General features: G+C 34.2%; 1 protein-coding gene across 1 annotated transcript; it reads left to right on the top strand.

Moving 5' to 3' along the window:
- Positions 1-13,866: 13,866 nt before the first annotated feature.
- On the top strand, positions 13,867-14,622 carry LOC137834404 (uncharacterized). The gene is made up of 2 exons (XM_068642460.1): positions 13,867-14,318; positions 14,424-14,622. Exons 1-2 carry the CDS (start codon positions 13,867-13,869, stop codon positions 14,620-14,622), a joined length of 651 nt encoding a protein of 216 aa, XP_068498561.1.
- Positions 14,623-17,272: the final 2,650 nt, after the last annotated feature.

Below are 17,272 nucleotides of genomic sequence, written 5' to 3'. Positions count from 1 at the left end.
AAGAGCTGAAAATATCATTTTAAAATACATTTTGAGAAAAAAAAATTATATAAGAAAATCATATATATTTTTTACCACTTTACACTTTTCCATCTAACAAATATTATTAATTTTATCAAACAACCTCAATTTAATAAATCTTCTATCTGACATGCAAACTAAAACTCAATATCATTTATAAATTGAAATCTCCACTAACATTCAAACTAAAACTCAATATCATATTATGAATTTAAATATCCACTAACAGTTTATGTCTTCGTCTTTAAACTATGTACCATTTTTTCATTAAGTATCAAACTTTAGTTTTTTATACTTATAGAGAGGCAAACCAAATAGAAGTGAGAGTTAATAAAATTTCATCATATATATTTGTGTGAGTTCTTGTTGCAGACTGCAATACTCAAGGTTTGATAAAGGCATATATATAAATGAGAATCAGAGGTTAGAAAAACAGTGGATGCACTGACTTGTTAATAGGTTCCAGAAGTTAGCTCACAAGTGTAAACCAAAATCGAATGGTAGGCTAATTATAAGATAATACAAAAATGAAACAAAAGTAAGAAATGAATTATTTTGCTACGAAGAGATGAATAATTTTTTGTACAAATAAACAATAAGTAGTTAATTGTTTTGCATTATATGAGATCAAAGTTTTAAGAGGTTCAACTTTTTCCACTAACACAAGATATCTACTAATGTTAAAATATGATATTTTGAACCTGACTTAAAAAAAAAAACACAACTGTCATTCATCAAAACTTTCCAATCGTATGATGCTGCATCTGACTTAGAGTATGAAAGGTTTCTAGGCTCCAGAGTGGAGAACAGGAAAGATACATAGGGAGAATAATATAAGTAAAGCCAAATAACAATTATAGTCTTAATTCAATGGGATCAAATTGTGGATAATGATCTCAAATCTTCAACAGAACCACTGTACCTAAAGGATCTTTAATTAGAATACAAAAAAAATTCATTTTACTATGCTGTGGCCTCAAAATATGAAAAGTTATGGGCACATGCAGATTAATGACTTTGTGTGCATATCAGAAAATGCTTATGTCACCTGCAGCCACATATATACCTCATTATATCTCTCTGATGTATATATTTTTTTATTGTAAAGCCTTAGAAGGACTCATGGTATTGAATTTTGAATTAAAGCTTGACTATCACATTCTCTGCGTAGAGTCTTCATTCTATTATATAGTCAATCATATATATTCCTCCTATCCAAAAACATTAACACTTTACTTCCACCCAATAAAATACAGTCGTGTTAAACTGCTGTTAACAACATATTCGCAGCTCATGGAATGTGAGAACTTCCCCAGTAGAGGGTATCATAGCCCCATTTTCCAGCAAAAGAAACGAACAAGGAACACCTAAAACTTAAACTCTTTCTTCTTTGACTTGCCCTCCTTTTCTTGCATCTTTCCCTTTCTCTTCTTCTCGTTCTCTGCAACCATATCACTGAAATCTTCACGCTGACTAGGGTCTACTTTGTATGCAGTGTATCATTTTTCTTCCTATTCTAATAACAACGTTCTTCCAAATAACATCTAATGTATCACACGTCAACCCTCTCTCCATATACATTTCTCAATTCTCATCAATCTTTCATTCTTTTTTTTATTCAAATTTCTACTTCTTAATATTCTTCTTCATTAATACTTTCTAACCACTTTTTACATATATCTTTTCTTCATTTTTTTAATCTCTAGACCAATGCGTATATTCTGTAATCTGACTTGAAACATACAAACCAATAAGACACTTAACAAATATCAATGAATAAAGCTATGATTTGATCTCCCATCCCACTAAAGAACCATCTATATAACTAGAATGTTTAAGACAGTGCGGTCAAGTTCTTTGCATTAATAACAGTTAGAACAAAGGGCACAGAGTAGCAATCTGAACTATTTAATTTCTTGTAAACTGTTCTGAACCACCAGCTTCACACTATAAAAATAACAACATATCCTACAATATAAATGAATAAAAGAAAACAAGAGAAACAGAAAGCGTAACCAATTTGCATTAATAACTTCTCAATCAATTTGCATCAAAACGTCCTTGAACAAAAACAAACCACAGTAAACACAAATGAAGTAGATCAAAATTAAAGTGAACCGAAACCACAACCATAAACAAAAATCAAAATCAGAATAAAAATCTCCTAAGCTAATCTTTCACTCACCGCGAAAATAGGCAACAGTTCTCTCAGCTCAATTTATAATGTAAAAATGAGAGACTGAAATAAGAGACTGAAATGCGAATGGGAAAAAAATTTGTAAAGTTAGTTTCAAAACCCTGACGTCAAAGCTAAGGCGCGTACCACGCAACCATTGACGGCAAAGCAAGGACTCAAAGGCACCTGACACTTAATCTTAGAGACGGTAAAATTCACTCCCAATGTTGCTACTCCATTGTCATCGACGACCAAACCCTTGCTGTCTTTCTCAAGTTTGGTGCACGCTCACTCGATGGGTGTGGGTGCAACTACGGTTGATTTTGGCTTAATCCCAAGTCCCACATCAGTGGGTTCATTGTTTGGGAACGAGGTTTGAGGGTTATAAATTAACATCTCATCCTTTAAATATCTTAATTTGTAATATCTTCTTCCATAATAATAAAAGCGGGTTGTTTCAGCTGTGTTCAGAGATTAGGCTAAATTGGTCGAACTTAGTTAACAATTTTCTGGTGTGTTTTTTCTCTCTATCTCTTTTATTATTCCACTTTGTTTATTCAATATTATTTGTCGGGTAGCTCTCTTAGTGTTCTGTTTTAGTGGGAAAATTACCCGCTTTTTCCAACAAGTGGTATCAAGGTTCGCCCTTAGGTTGTTTGAAATTATTTGTAATATTGAATATTATATTTTGAGTTTGTAATGACAAATCAAGAAGAAGAACAAAAGGATGTATCTAGAGTGTCGGGCTCCTCGTCATCATGGTCGAGGTTCCCGATGTCCACTTTGAAATTGGCGGTGGAAATATTTGATTTTGGCATGTGGCAAGGAAATGTCTTGGACTCTCTTTTTCAGCAGGGTCTTGATATTGCTATTGAGTGAGAGAAACCAGAAGAGGTAGAGGAGAAAGACTTGAGCATAATCAACTGGTTGGCATGCAGAACTATTCGATCCTGCTTGTCTAGAGAGCAGAAGTATGCTGTAAAAAACGAGACTTCTGCACACAAACTGTGGAAGACATTTCTGAAGAAGAGTGGTCAGAACAAGCTCCTAATGAAGAAAAGGTTGTTCCGATTTGACTACCAACAAGGTACTACTATGAATGCACACATCACTATGTTTAATCAATTAGTAGCAGACCTGTTGAATTTAGATGTGAAGTTTGAGGATGAGGATTTGGCTTTGATGTTGTTATCATCTCTTCCTGATGAATTTGAACATTTGGAAACTACGCTCCTTCACGGGAAGGAGAATGTGTCGTTAGATGTTGTTTGTTCTGCTTTATATAGTCATGAATTGAGAAAGCAGGATAAGATGAAAACCAAATCAACGACATCAGAAGAAGCATTGGTGGCAAGAGGTCGTTAGCAAAGCCAGACAAATGGGAGAAGAGGGAGGTCTAAGTCTAAAGGTCGAATCGTTGCCAAAGATGAGTGTGCTTTCTGTCATGAGAAAGGACACTGGAAGAAAGACTGTCCAAAACTACAAAAGAAAGGGAAGGCTCCGCAAGATGCAAATGTTGCAGAATGCAAAAGTGATGTGGAATCAGATATCTCTTTATTTGTCTCGCTTTCAGCATCATCGTATCCAGATGAATGGATATTGGATTTAGGTTGTACCTATCATGTGTCCCATTCGGAATTGGTTCTTTGAATTTCAAGAAGTTGATGGCGGGGTTGTTTACATGGGTAATTTCAAGAACTTTGTCCCAGTTGTCTTACATGGATTATGTGCATTCAGATGTGTGGGGACCTGCCAAGACTCTGTCAATCGGAGGTAGGCATTATTTTGTCACTTTTGTGGATGATTTTTCCAGGAGAGTTTGGGTGTTTACTATGAAGAACAAAAATAATGTGCTTAAAATTTTCCTTAAGTGGAAAGCTCAAGTTGAAAACCAGACAGGAAGGAAGATTAAGGTTCTCCGAACAGACAATGGAGGAGAATACATGAGTGATCCGTTCCTGAAGGTATGCCAAGATTGTGGCATAGTTTGACACTTCACTGTTAGAAAAACACCACAGCAGAATGGGGTGTCGGAGCGTATGAACAAGACACTTGTGGAGAAAGTTCGTTGTATGTTGTCTAATGCTGAGTTAGGCAGAGAGTTTTGGGCTGAGGCTGTGACATACGCTCAACATCTCGTCAATCGTTTGCCATCATCTGCTATAGATGGCAAAACCCTGTTAGAGGTATGATCTGGAAAACTTTCAACTGATTATGATTCTTTGCATGTTTTTGGTTCTATTGCATATTATCATGTGATTGAATCAAAGTTGGATCCACAGACAAAGAAGGTTCTTTTCATGGGCTTTAGTCCAAGAGTGAAGGGATACCGTTTGTGGTGTCTAGAGGCAAAGAAGACGATTATCAGCAGGGATGTTACCTTTGATGAATCTGCCATGTTAAAGAAGGTAAATCCAGAAGGAGCTTATAATACTCCGCAACAGGTGGAGTGTGCTCGGAAGCAGGTGGAGTTTGAGCAGACAATGGTGATCCCAACACGAAATACCAAAAGTGACTCTCCTATGGCAGAAGAAGAGTCAGATGAGGAAGAGGTTCCTACACAAAAATCTCAATAGCAATCAGCGCCAATTGCAGTTAGAAGACAGAGACGAGATATTCAGAAGCCTGCTCGTTTCATGGATATGGTTGCCTATGCACTTCCAGTTGTTGATGACATTCCATCCACAAACCCAGAAGCCATTCTAAGTTCAGAGAGTGGTAATTGGGCAGGTGCGATGGAAGAGGAAATGCAATTTTTGAAGAAAAACAAGATGTGGAAGCTGGCACAATTACCAAAAGGTAAGAAGGCAATTGGGTGCAAATGGGTATTTGTAAAGAAAGAAGGATTTCCTAATAAAGAAGATGTTCGCTACAAGGCAAGGTTGATTGCTAAAGGCTTTGCTCAGAGGAAGGGAATTGATTATAATGAGGTATTTTCTCCAGTTGTTAAACATTTCTCCATTCAAATTTTCTTGGCCTTGGTAGCACAGTTGAATTTGGAGCTAGCTCAACTTGATGTAAAGACCGCGTTCCTACATGGTGATTTGATGGAGGAAATCTATATGACTCAACCAGAAGGATACAAGGTTGTTGGTCAAGAAGATTGGGTTTGTAAACTTAGCAAATCGTTGTACGGACTGAAACAATCTCCGAGACAGTGGTACAAACGATTTGATAAGTTCATGAAGGATCAGAAGTACAAGAGAAGCAAATATGATCACTGTGTGTATTTGCGCAGACTTGAAGATGGTTCCTATATTTACTTACTCTTATATGTTGATGATATGTTGATTGCAGCAAAGAGCCAAGTAGAGATTGACAGGTTAAATGCTCAGTTGAGTAAAGAGTTCGAGATGAAGGATTTGGGAGAAGCCAAGAAGATTCTCGGCATGGAGATAAACAGGGACAGAGAGAGGGGAAAACTTTGGCTATCACAGAAGTAGTATTTGCAGAAGGTATTACAACGTTTTGGTATACACGAAGATACAAAACCTGTAAGTACCCCGCTTGCTCCTCATTTGAAATTGAGTAGTCGTTTATCTCCGACGACTGATGAAGAACGAGAATACATGGCGAAAGTCCCATATGCAAATGCAGTTGGAAGCTTGATGTATGCAATGGTGTGTACGAGACCAGATATTTCACAGGCTGTGAGTGTTGTTAGCAGGTACATGCATGATCTGGGCAAGAGTCATTGGCAAGTTGTGAGATGGATTCTACGGTACCTCCAAAATACCTTAAATGTTGGATTGGCATTTGAGCAAGATGAATCACTTCGTCAATGCATAGTTGGATATTGTGATTCTGATTATGCAGGTGATTTGGATAAGCGACGGTCTACAACTGGTTCTTTGTTCACTTTAGCAAAAACGCCAGTTAGTTGGAAGTCTACCCTGCAGTCTACGGTGGCTTTGTCTACGACAGCGGCAGAGTATATGACGATTACAGAGGCTATGAAGGAAGCAATTTGGCTTCATAGGTTGCTTAAAGACTTGGGAGTTGGTCAGAAACAACTTGAGTTATATTCTGAAAGTCAGAGTGATATTCATTTAGCAAAGAATCAAGTTTTTCATGCACGGACGAAGCACATTGATGTTTGTTATCATTTTGTGTGTGAGATTCTCGAAGAAGAGGAGATTGTTCTCTAGAAGATTCACACTACGGAGAATCCTGCAGATATGCTCACCAAGGTGGTTACAAGAGCCAAGTTTGAACATTGTTTAGACTTGGTTAATATCTTGCACATTTGAAGTTGGCGCCCGGAGGCACAAATTTGAAGCACTGCAAAGTTTGTTTTTGTTATGTTTTGAGAAGATTTGTATTAGGTGGGACTTGAAATTTAGTCAAGGTGGAGATTTGTTGATTTTGGCTTAATCTCAAGTCCCACATCGGTGGGTTCATTGTTTGGGAAGGAGGTTTGAGGTATAAATTAACATCTCCTCCTTCACTGTTAAATATCCTAATTTGTAATATCTTCTCCCATAATAATAAAAGCGGGCTGTTTCAGTTGTACTCGGAGATTTGGCTAAATTGGTCGAACTCCGTTAACAATTTTCTGGTGTGTTTTTTCCTCTTTATCTCTTTTATTATTCCGCTTTGTTTATTCAATATTATTTAGTGTTCTGTTTTAGTGGGGAAATTACGTGTTTTTCCCAACAGCTACGGTCGGACGTTCCAGCCTCCAACCCACTGTAGAGTCCGTTTAGCAGTTGCAAAAACCTTTGGACGTTTGGTTGTGTATGCGTCAGCTCATTCAATTTTTCCTTCCTGAAGTCTATTTATGTCTGATTTGCGTCTCCACAATCCACGCTTTGGTGCATGTTCTTTTCGCAACCGTCTATGGACACTATAATGGAGCCTAATACCATCAATCACATCGGGGACGCTTAAATTTGGTCTCTACATTACTTTTCATAAATAAGATTTTTCTAGTGACAAGTTGTATTCGTATATATTATCACTTATATGTTTCAGTTATTATCATCATTATTATTTCTAGAAAACATTTACATCTATAATTATCTTCATTAAAAGTCAAGTCCCAAGCATAATATTAGTGTTTTGGAAACTACAAGGATCGATGTTAAACCATCTATTGATGGATATTACTTTATTATGAAATATAAGAAAAAAATGTTTTAGAAATAGCCGTTCATGTAAATCACATTAATGAATGCGGCTATGGTAATAGCCGAACTTGTAAATCTTGCACTGAATTTACAAATACGACTATGGTAAATAATCGTCCTTGTAAATGGTGTTTTTTTTAGTGCAATCTGTTTAGTGTTAATTCCCATATAAATTAACGTGTTCAATTATATATACCCAGTCAGACAAATACATAAATTCAGATAATCAAATTATATATATTGATCCAAATGTATTACAAACGCTAATCAAATTATATACAATTTCTACAATATTCATCAACTATCCTAGAGTTATAAAAATTTATGAAATATGTGGATCAAGAATGTCTCACATATGCTATGGATTCCGAAGACATTGGTGTTTCATTCGTGAAGAACTGCATTTCAAAATATGGCTGACATAAATTAATTTTAAGATACATATATGTTCAAGAATTATAAAAATAATTGAACATATCATGTTACCTCTTTCCAATCACTTTTAAGGCCTACTCTTACAATGGTAATCATCCATTGCATAACGTAATAGCCACACTCATAACTTCCTAGTTGTTTATTACACTATAATTCAATAAAAAGTAAAAGTTAGTATATTGATAAACAATGAAAAGAGAAAGAAAAAATTGCAAACCTTCAGTGTTATCCAGTTCAAATTTTGAAAAAACCTCGTTAGTAGATGGTTAATTAGTAACATACAAATTTAAATTTATAATGTACTTACGTATCAATGATATTCTTAAGACTTGGGGATATCTTCTTGTGTAGGGAACATAACCACACAATAGTCTTATCAACCATTGATAAAACAAGTAACTGTCAATGACCCCTATATCATCCATGAAAAAAGTTAGTAAATATTTAAAACATGAAATAGTAATAATTGACGACATATAATTAAACTTACTCATTAATATAAGGACATAAATAAATTTGTTTTTCCAGGGTGTTAGTGAAGTATGATTGGGTCTCATTTGTCTTTGCTCCAGTTGGATTAGTATATGCGAGATCTAAGAATCCATACACATTTTTCTTCTCCTCAGAAGGACAGACTCCATGCAAAAACCTGCAAGTTATTAGTTAAAACATAATCAATAATAATTTAACATAAAGTAAATTAAAATATAGGTAAAGATAATTACATCATAAATAACAAACATCATAAATAACAAGTTAATTATGTATTTTATTTTCATTCTCTTATTTTTTTAAGTTAAAGTATATAATAAAATATATTTTTTTCGTTAAATTAAATGAAGCATTTGTCTCCATTATCCAACAAAACAAAAAACTTAAATAGATAATATTTCTTAATGGTAAGTTGAAAGTGATATTCCAAAAAATTGTACTGTATATGAATTGATTTAAATTATTTATTAAGTTTAACCTATTTATTTAATATAAGTATTTGTTTTTAATCTCGACCTTTTGAAAAATAGTTTGGGGCTTTAAGTCCCCTTTTAAAAAAAATTAATAATTTGTGGTTTAGTTTCATTCTATTATGTAGTTTTATTTTTTAAAATTTAATATTTTTGTTATATTTTTTTTTAATTTGAAAACAAATAAAATATAACGAAATAATAACTAGTTAGGTATTGATTAGACTTTCTAAATGACTCTAAAAAAAATCACAAAATAGTGTACAAGTTGCTATAAAACTCCTCCGTTCACATAAATATAATGTAATAAGCTATACACTTAAATATGAATTATTAAAAAAATTCATAGAAAAATATTTATTTAACCACAGATAAAAATTTAATTAACAATAAAAGCATAACAAATATTCTATGCATTCACAAATATTCAGTATATTAACACCATAAAAAAATTTAGCATGATTATATTTTATAACATTTTCATTGTGTATTTCATTTTTATTTTATTGTGATTTTTTTTTGTCATCCTACCCGAATATATAAAAGCTACACTTAGCCCAATTATTTTCCAAGATATTAATCCTTAGCCATTATGGAAATTAAAAAAGAAAATGGGGATGTCATGAGTAAAAGTGGGATGCAATAATGGGTCAATGCATAAGCCCACTGTAAATGGGCTTTAATAGACAGAGAGATTAAACAGACAAGTTCTTCCTAATACCCAATATTTTTAACCCGCATCCAACTTAATTTTTTATTTCTAAAAATAGCCTTCATTTTGAAAATGAAAATTCAAAATTGAAAATAATATATTTTGGAAAAGTATATCTGAAATTCAAAATTCAAAATCTCATTCCAGATAAAAAAAATTCGTAATTCATAAAATTCATTATGGAAAAAAAAATCCGAAAATATTCTGAAAAAGAGGATCCATAATGTATAACCCTATTTATTTAAGGGTATTTTCGTCCTTTCATATTGAAATTGGGTGCAGTGAGTGATAAGTGATATGGTGCAGGAAATAATTACCGATTAAACATCGTAGTTGAAACTTAAAATAAAAGCAAGGTATTTCTTCATGCATTCCCGTAATTTTAAAAATATTAAAATTATTCATTTCTTATTATTTCAAATATAAAATTTGTGTATTTTTTAATGTGTAATTTGAAATACAAATTTTTTATTCTGAATTATACAAATTTTTTATTTCATAATTTGTGTTTTAAAATAATAAAAAAATCAAAACTTTTAACTTATCGATTCTATAGTTTAGGAAATTTTCAGATTTGATATTCTAAAATAAAAACATTTAATAAAAAAATTAAAGGATAATTTGGACATTTTAAAAGTATGGAGTACAAAGAAAAAAAAATACACAAAGCTGTAGAAAGAATTTTCCTAAAAACAAACAATGTATAATATAGACAAAATGAATCTTCTTTGCGTAATTACACCATCGATTTTTTTTAATGAAAACGCTTCTTTTTTATTTGACATGTATTTCACACACTTTACCAAAAACTAACAATAGTTAATGTTGTATTTGTTTGGGATTATATTCATAGAGTCATTATAGAGATTTTGTTGAGTATATTTGGATGGATTTTAATGAAAATAAAATAAAATAAAATGAATTAAATGTAATTTTATTAGGTTGTTCTTACATAAGAGTGATTTTTTCACGAGTCCTGGTGGTTTGTTTTATTATTTGAAAAAAAATGAAAAAACATTTTGAATGAACATCACGTAAACATTGTAATTGTGAGTATGTTAATTACAACAGAACAATAGATTAAATTGATTACAATAGATTAAAAACGTATAAGGAAGGATTTCAAGGATGGTAGGTTGGAAGTTGAGCAAGGAAAGGCTCTAATTGAGATGAGCATTGATTCTTTGAATGTGTCAAAGTTGGTTTGGGTGAGAGAAAGTAATTAACTCATTTATGCTTTGTTTGGATTAGGGAGTGAAAAGAAGAGAGTGAATTTTTTTGAGATGATTTGGAGGAAAAGTGTAAAGAAAGTTAACGTGTTTGGATTAAAGTAAATAGAGTGGAAAGTATAGAAAAAGTTTATAAAAGTTTGTGAATAATGTGATTAAAATTATATATTTTTTAATTAATAAAATGTAAGTTTACAAATTTAACCTTATATTTAAAAATGGTTAAAAATTAATTTGATATAATTATTTATAAATTATAATTATTTTTAATTAAAATATTATTTAAATATTTATAATTATAAATATTTGATAAAAAATTATTTTTATATTAAATAACATTATAATTTTTATCTTTACTTTTTTAATTAATATAATTATTATATAAATTTATTTTTACTATTATTTATATTTATAATTTATTATATATAATATGATTAATTATATTTTTTATAATGTTTATATTTTTATATTTAAATTATAATTATATTTTAAATAAATAATAATAATTTAAGTTTAAAATAAATAAAAAAAGGTAAAAAATAAATTAGAATTAATTAATTAAAAATAATATTTGCATGAAAAAAAAATTTGGATTTGTGTATTTTTGTTGTTGTTATTAGGTGGCTTTGTGATCGTGTTTCAACGCCTTTCTCTGTCTGCATGGATACAAACAAAGTCTTAATGTGGAGGACTGACATTGGGCCTCACGATGGGGGAGCCGCATGCTGATGCCTTTATTGTATTGATAGGGAGCAATCACAAAGTGGGGAGCAACATGCAGCGAGCCATTATGGCTGCCACGTTGGAGAAATGAATGCGCAGGAGGAGAGGGGCCTTGAGGTCGTAGACTTCACGTGGAGAGGAGAGGAGTTGATTGGTGGGTAGTTTTGGTGGGCCAGGTTCAGCAATTGATGAGGTGGAGCAGTCTACAGGAGTATTGAAGGGGGTTGTCGGGACGAGCTCAGGTAGTGGTCGGTGACAGTAGGTCCGTGTAGGGGCACGGGCATTAATAGCTTCTCCAGCTGAGTTGCAGGGATGGAGTTAGTAGGGAGAACGGTGTTCTAGGGTTAGAAACAGGTGAAGGGCTGCAGTCTCCGTATTTTTTAGCATAGGGCTATTTTTTATTTTTTTTTTAAAAAAATATTAATTTGAACAAGTCGTGTCAACTTGACACGTTTTTTTATGTAGAAATTGTGTCAATTTCGAACAACTTCTGTCCTGTCAATTTGAAATTGTGTTAAGTTGACACGATTTTGTCCACGTCAATTTTTTTTTTAAATATATATATATATATATTATAATTAAAATTATAAATTATGTAATATTTAAAATTAATTTGATGAATAAATTTTTCGTTACGAATATGTTGAGGGCTGGATCTTCCTTATTGATGTCAACACATCATGGGGTAAGGTAAGAAGAAACTCGGTCTCGTGTAAGTAGAACAATAATTCTGATTTTGAACTATATTAAATTAGACCTCATAAGCCTTGAAAATATTGTGGAGACTGTACACTGGGGCCATAAATGTCATTAACAGTAAATGACAAAATGAGCAAACAACAATTACATGTGGACAAGGCAGACGTGTATAGCTTGCAACTCCCCACAATTCTCTATTTATTTTCCAAATAATTAATTTTTATTTCTCTATTTATTTCCAAATGCAATAACAATTTTTTCATATTTTTTTTAATCTAATAACCAAATTAACATATTATATTAACGTCAAACATGATCCATACACGATTATTTAATTTTTTATTACTTAAAACTAACATCCTTAAAAAATTATGTATCAAATTAATTTTAAACATTACATAACTTACTACTTAATATATAAACAATAAAATTTTACAAATATTTTTTTTTAAAATGACGTGGACAAAGTCATGCCAAATTGGCATGACTTCAGGTTGACGTGGCAAAAGTCGTGCCAAGTTGGCACGACTTCAGGTTGACGTGACAAGGTCTTGCCAACTTGGCACGACTTCTACATATGAAGTCGTGCCAAGTTGACAAGACTTGCCCATATTTGTAATTTTTTTAAAAGGGACCTCACTTTGTTAAAAAAAAAATGACCCCATGATGGTCAAAAAACCGCGGTCTCCGATGAGGGATGGTTGTGGGGAATACGTAGGTGCTTCTCCTTGTTACCATCACTGTGGCGAGAAGGCTAGGAGGGGTAGTATAGAGAATTCAAGGTTGTTTGGTGGTCCGACGAGTATTGGAGTTTCTCATAATGCGAGAACGGTAATGATAAAGGACATGGCCAGTCTTGTGGAGGAGAATGCAACTTTTAATACAATAAGTTCAACGGATAGAGATGTGGGGGGCTTAGTCAGACTCGGTATTTCCTCCTCTAGAAGAATGTAATTTGGTTGATGTCAGGGTGGTTCAAGTAGATTATTTGGTTCAGCAGTCGGAGGTGAGGCCAACTTTTATTCTCTTGTCAGATAGTGCAATTGAGAATTGCAACATAATCTACAGTATGAAGAATGATGAGTCTAAAGTAGTTAGAGTTTGGAAGGTTGGTAAGGATATGGGTTACACACGTTATGCTCAGGAAGATACTGTCATTAGTAGAATTCAGTCTTTGGAAGTTCAGGATAGTTGTAAATTGAGGAATGATAGGGGGAGAGTAGTGTGAATGTTGATGAAGATAATTAGTATGAATATAAGGGGGTTAGGAGGTTCTTTAAAGAGAAAGTATATAAGAACTTTGATTGGTAAGGAGCAGGCGAATATGGTGTGTATTCAAGAGACAAAATGCTCGGAGATTAGTAGGGAGAGTGTTTTTCTGTTGTGGGGTTCTAATGATATAGAGTGGGTTGAGAACGGTGCAAATAATAATGTCAAGGGGATTATTACGATTTGGAGGAAAAATTGTTTTCAGATGCTAAGGTTTTTTAACGGTAGAAATTATTCTATAATTGAAGGGCTTTGGAAGCTTGGGACGGAGGTCCCGGACACAATAGTAAATGTTTACTGTTTTGGGTCATTACGAGAGAAGAAGGAGGTTTGGGAGGAGATCTGTAATTATAGGTTGTTACAAGTGACTAAGGCTTGGTGTGTAGTGGGCGACTTTAATTCAATCAGAAGAAGGGAGGAGAGGAAGAGTTTGTTATCTGTATTTGACTATGGAAGAGAAATAGATGGTTTTAATAATTTTATTGAGAAAGCATAATTGGTAGATATTCCGATGACTGGAAGAAAGCTTACGTGGTATAAACCAAATGGTTTAGTGAAGAGCAGGATCAACCGGGTTCTCGTGTCAAAGGAATGGATTGAAGCATGGCCGCATTGTAAACAACATGTATTAAGTAGATCGATTTCTGATCATTGTGCGATTATCATTAAAAATGACTACGTTGATTGGGGCTCGAAACTGTTTAGGAGTCTAGATGTATGGCAGAGTGACAGCATATTTAAAGTGTTCTTAAAAGAAAGATGTTCCAAGTATGAGGTACAAGGTGGAGGGATATATATTTTCAAAGAAAATTTGAAGAAGCTCAAAGCTAATTTAAAAGTATGGAATAGGAAAGTTTTTGGGGACGTGAATAAGGAGGGTGATGGGTTGCTAAAAAGGATCAGGGAGTTGGATGCAAGAGATGATGATTTTGATCTTAATGAGCATGAGAGGGAGGAAAAAAAGTCTATACTAGCTGACCTTTACAAAAATCTTTTTAAGCGAGGCTAAAATGGTTGAAACAAGGTGAAATTTATACAAAAAAATTTTCACTCATCTATTAAATGGAGGAGGGCTAAGAATGAGTTACATGGGGTTTTTGAGAACGGTCGGTGGAGTGAGGATAAGGATGAAGTTAAGGATAAGGTCAGAGATTTTTTTGAAGCCAGGTTTGTTGGGAATGATGAGCTGCCGGTTAGGTTGGATAATGTTTGTTTTAATTCCATTTCCGAGGAGGATAATCAGATGTTGGTTGAAGCTTTTTCATAAGAGGAAATTAAGGAAGCGGTGTGGAGTTGTGATAGCTCGAAGAGTCCTGGTCCAAACAGCTTTAATATGGGATTTATAAAGTTTAGTTGGGATCTCATTAAAGCGGATATTATGGCAGCAGTAAAGGATTTCGAATTCCTCAAAAAATGGCCTCGGGGTTCAAATGTATCATTCTTATGCTTGATCCCAAAAATTGAAAATCCTCTACAACTTAGGGAGTTTAGACCTATCTCATTGGTCGGATGTTTGTACACAATTATTTCGAAGGTACCGTCGTTGCGTCTAAAAAAGGTGATTAGTAAAGTCATTGATGTTAGGCAGTCCGCTTTTCTTTAGGGGAGGGGCTTGTTGGATAGTGTGTTAGTTGCCAATGAAGTTTTGGAAAGATGAAGAGAAGGAAGAAAAGTTGTGTTTTCTTCAAACCCGATTTTGAAAAGGCGTGATTCAGTGAGATGGGAGTTCATCTATTATATGTTAGAAAGGTTTGGTTTTTGTGGCCAATGGATATGTTGGATAAAACGATGTTTGGAGTCTGCTTAGGTGTCTGTTCTAGTGAATGGTAGTCCGTCTAATGAGTTTTTCCCAAAAAAAAAGGACTTCAACAAGGCGACCCGTTAGCTCCTTTTTTGTTCCTTATTGCAATGAAAGGCTTGGCAAGTGTGTCTAGAATGGCAACTGAGAGAAAGTTGATAGATAGTCTGGAGATTGGTAGAGAAAAGGTGAAGGTAAACATGTTGCATTATGCTGATGATACTGTTTTCTTCTGTGCAGCTAATGTTAAAAGTATTTTCAATATAAAGGCAGATTTGAATTGTTTTGAACTCGTGTCCAGGCTTAAGGTGAATTTTATGAAGAGCAAGTTAGGAGGTTTGGGGGTAGAGCAAATAATGATTCAACGTTTTGTGCAATTCTTAATTGTGAAGAAATGGCAATTCCTTTTGTTTATTTGGGTTTGCCGATAGGAGGGTGTCATAAGAAAAGGGAGTTTAGGGCTGGGGTGGTTGATAGAATGAAGAGAAGACTGAGTAGATGGAAAGGTAGGCTATTGTCTATGGCAGGGAGAATTTGTCTGATTAAGTCGGTTCTCTCTTTTATTCCTTTATTTTACCTATCTTTATTTAAAATGCATGTGGGGGTGGCAAACGAGATAGTGAGTATTCAAAGGAATTTCTTGTGAGGGTAAGGTTCTGATGGAAGAAAGGTAGTGTGGGCTTCTTGGAATAAGGTGTGTGAAGCTCGAGAGGATGGTGGGCTTGGTGTCATTGACTTAAGGATTTTTAACCTGACTTTACTCGGTAAATGGATTTGGCGTTTGGGATCGGATAAGGGAGGTTTGTGGAAGGAGGTAATTGATTCCAAGTACGGGGGTTGGAGAAGCTTGACAGCAGGAAGGATAGTTAGTAAGGAATCCCTGTGGTGAAAAAATTTAAGGGAGGTTTGGAGCTTAGAAGGGTGGGGTCAGAATTTTGAAGAAGCCTTGGTTTGGAAGGTGGGTAATGGGAAGGAAATTCTGTTCTAGGAAGACAATTGAAAAGTGTTTTTCCAATGTTGTTTTCACTATGTGTCTCAAAAGCTTATACGGTGGCAGAGCTAGGGTATTGGAATAACAACTTTTGGGAATGGAATTTTGGTTGGAGAATGAATCTTTTTTAGTGGAAAAAGAATTTAGTGTGTCTCTGAAAGTTCAAGGTGTGAGCTGGGATTTGGGGAAGGAAAATAGTTGGGAGTAAAAGGAAGGGGAGGAGATAGGGTATACGGTTAAATCTGGGTATCTTCGTCTAAGGGGGGGTCGAGTAGGGGAGAGAGATAGGGAGTTTATAAAGTTCTGGAAGTGTAAAGTTGTACCTTCTGCACAAGTTACTGCTTGGAGGGTGTTGGAAAATAAGTTGGCTACTAAGAATAACTTGGAAAAACGCGGGATCACGGTGGTAAGTTCTGTGTGTAATCTCTGCGAGGTGGAGGAGGAGTCTTGTACACATTTGTTCGTTGAGTGTAGATTTGTGTGGCTATTGTGGAACCATTGTTGTGCTTGGTTGGGAGTGCAAAGTGTGTTCCATAATGCTCCATCGTTAAATTTTTCTCAGTTTAGGATGTGTAATGTGCCTGCTTCGGTAAATGAGGTTTGTGGAGTGATTTGGATCACAGTTGTAAACGAGATTTGGAAGCACAAAAACAGAGTAATATTTAAAGGGGTGTAATAGATGTATTGGAAGTGTTTGCTTTAGTGCAGCTAAAAGCTTGGTCTTGGGTTACATCCAAGTCGTAGGGTGCGAATTTCACCTTCTCTAATTGGTGTATAGACCCTTTGGTCTGTATGGGGATGATGTCATGATGTTTTTGTTTGGAATAAGTGTGAGTGTCGTAGGCGATTCTTTCCGAATTGAATTAAATAGTGGTATCTTTAGGCGTTGGCGGGGACGTGTCGAGAGAAAAAGGTTAAAGGTCATGTGCTTTGTATAAGGGTTGAATCACCCCTAAAGTGATTCACATTTATTCATTGTTTATTGCTGATAAAAAAAAAACTCCAATACTTAATCGATTAAGATCAACCACTTAATTAATTATGTAACCCATCATAATCAATTAGGCTTTTGAATGTAATTGATTATTAGTCTTCAGTTAATCAGATTATCCATTGTACTTCTTTTCA

Source organism: Phaseolus vulgaris, chromosome 5, assembly GCF_000499845.2.
Source record: "Phaseolus vulgaris cultivar G19833 chromosome 5, P. vulgaris v2.0, whole genome shotgun sequence".
Classification (NCBI taxonomy): domain Eukaryota; kingdom Viridiplantae; phylum Streptophyta; class Magnoliopsida; order Fabales; family Fabaceae; genus Phaseolus; species Phaseolus vulgaris.
This window is presented reverse-complemented; position numbering and strand designations above follow the sequence as displayed.

Bases quoted from the DNA above. Each gene is read 5' to 3' on its own strand.
- LOC137834404 (XM_068642460.1), top strand. From the start codon at position 13,867: ATGACTGGAAGAAAGCTTACGTGGTATAAACCAAATGGTTTAGTGAAG. The intron at 14,319-14,423 runs GTCTATACTAGC...TATTAAATGGAG, and splicing joins CATGAGAGGGAGGAAAAAAA to GAGGGCTAAGAATGAGTTAC.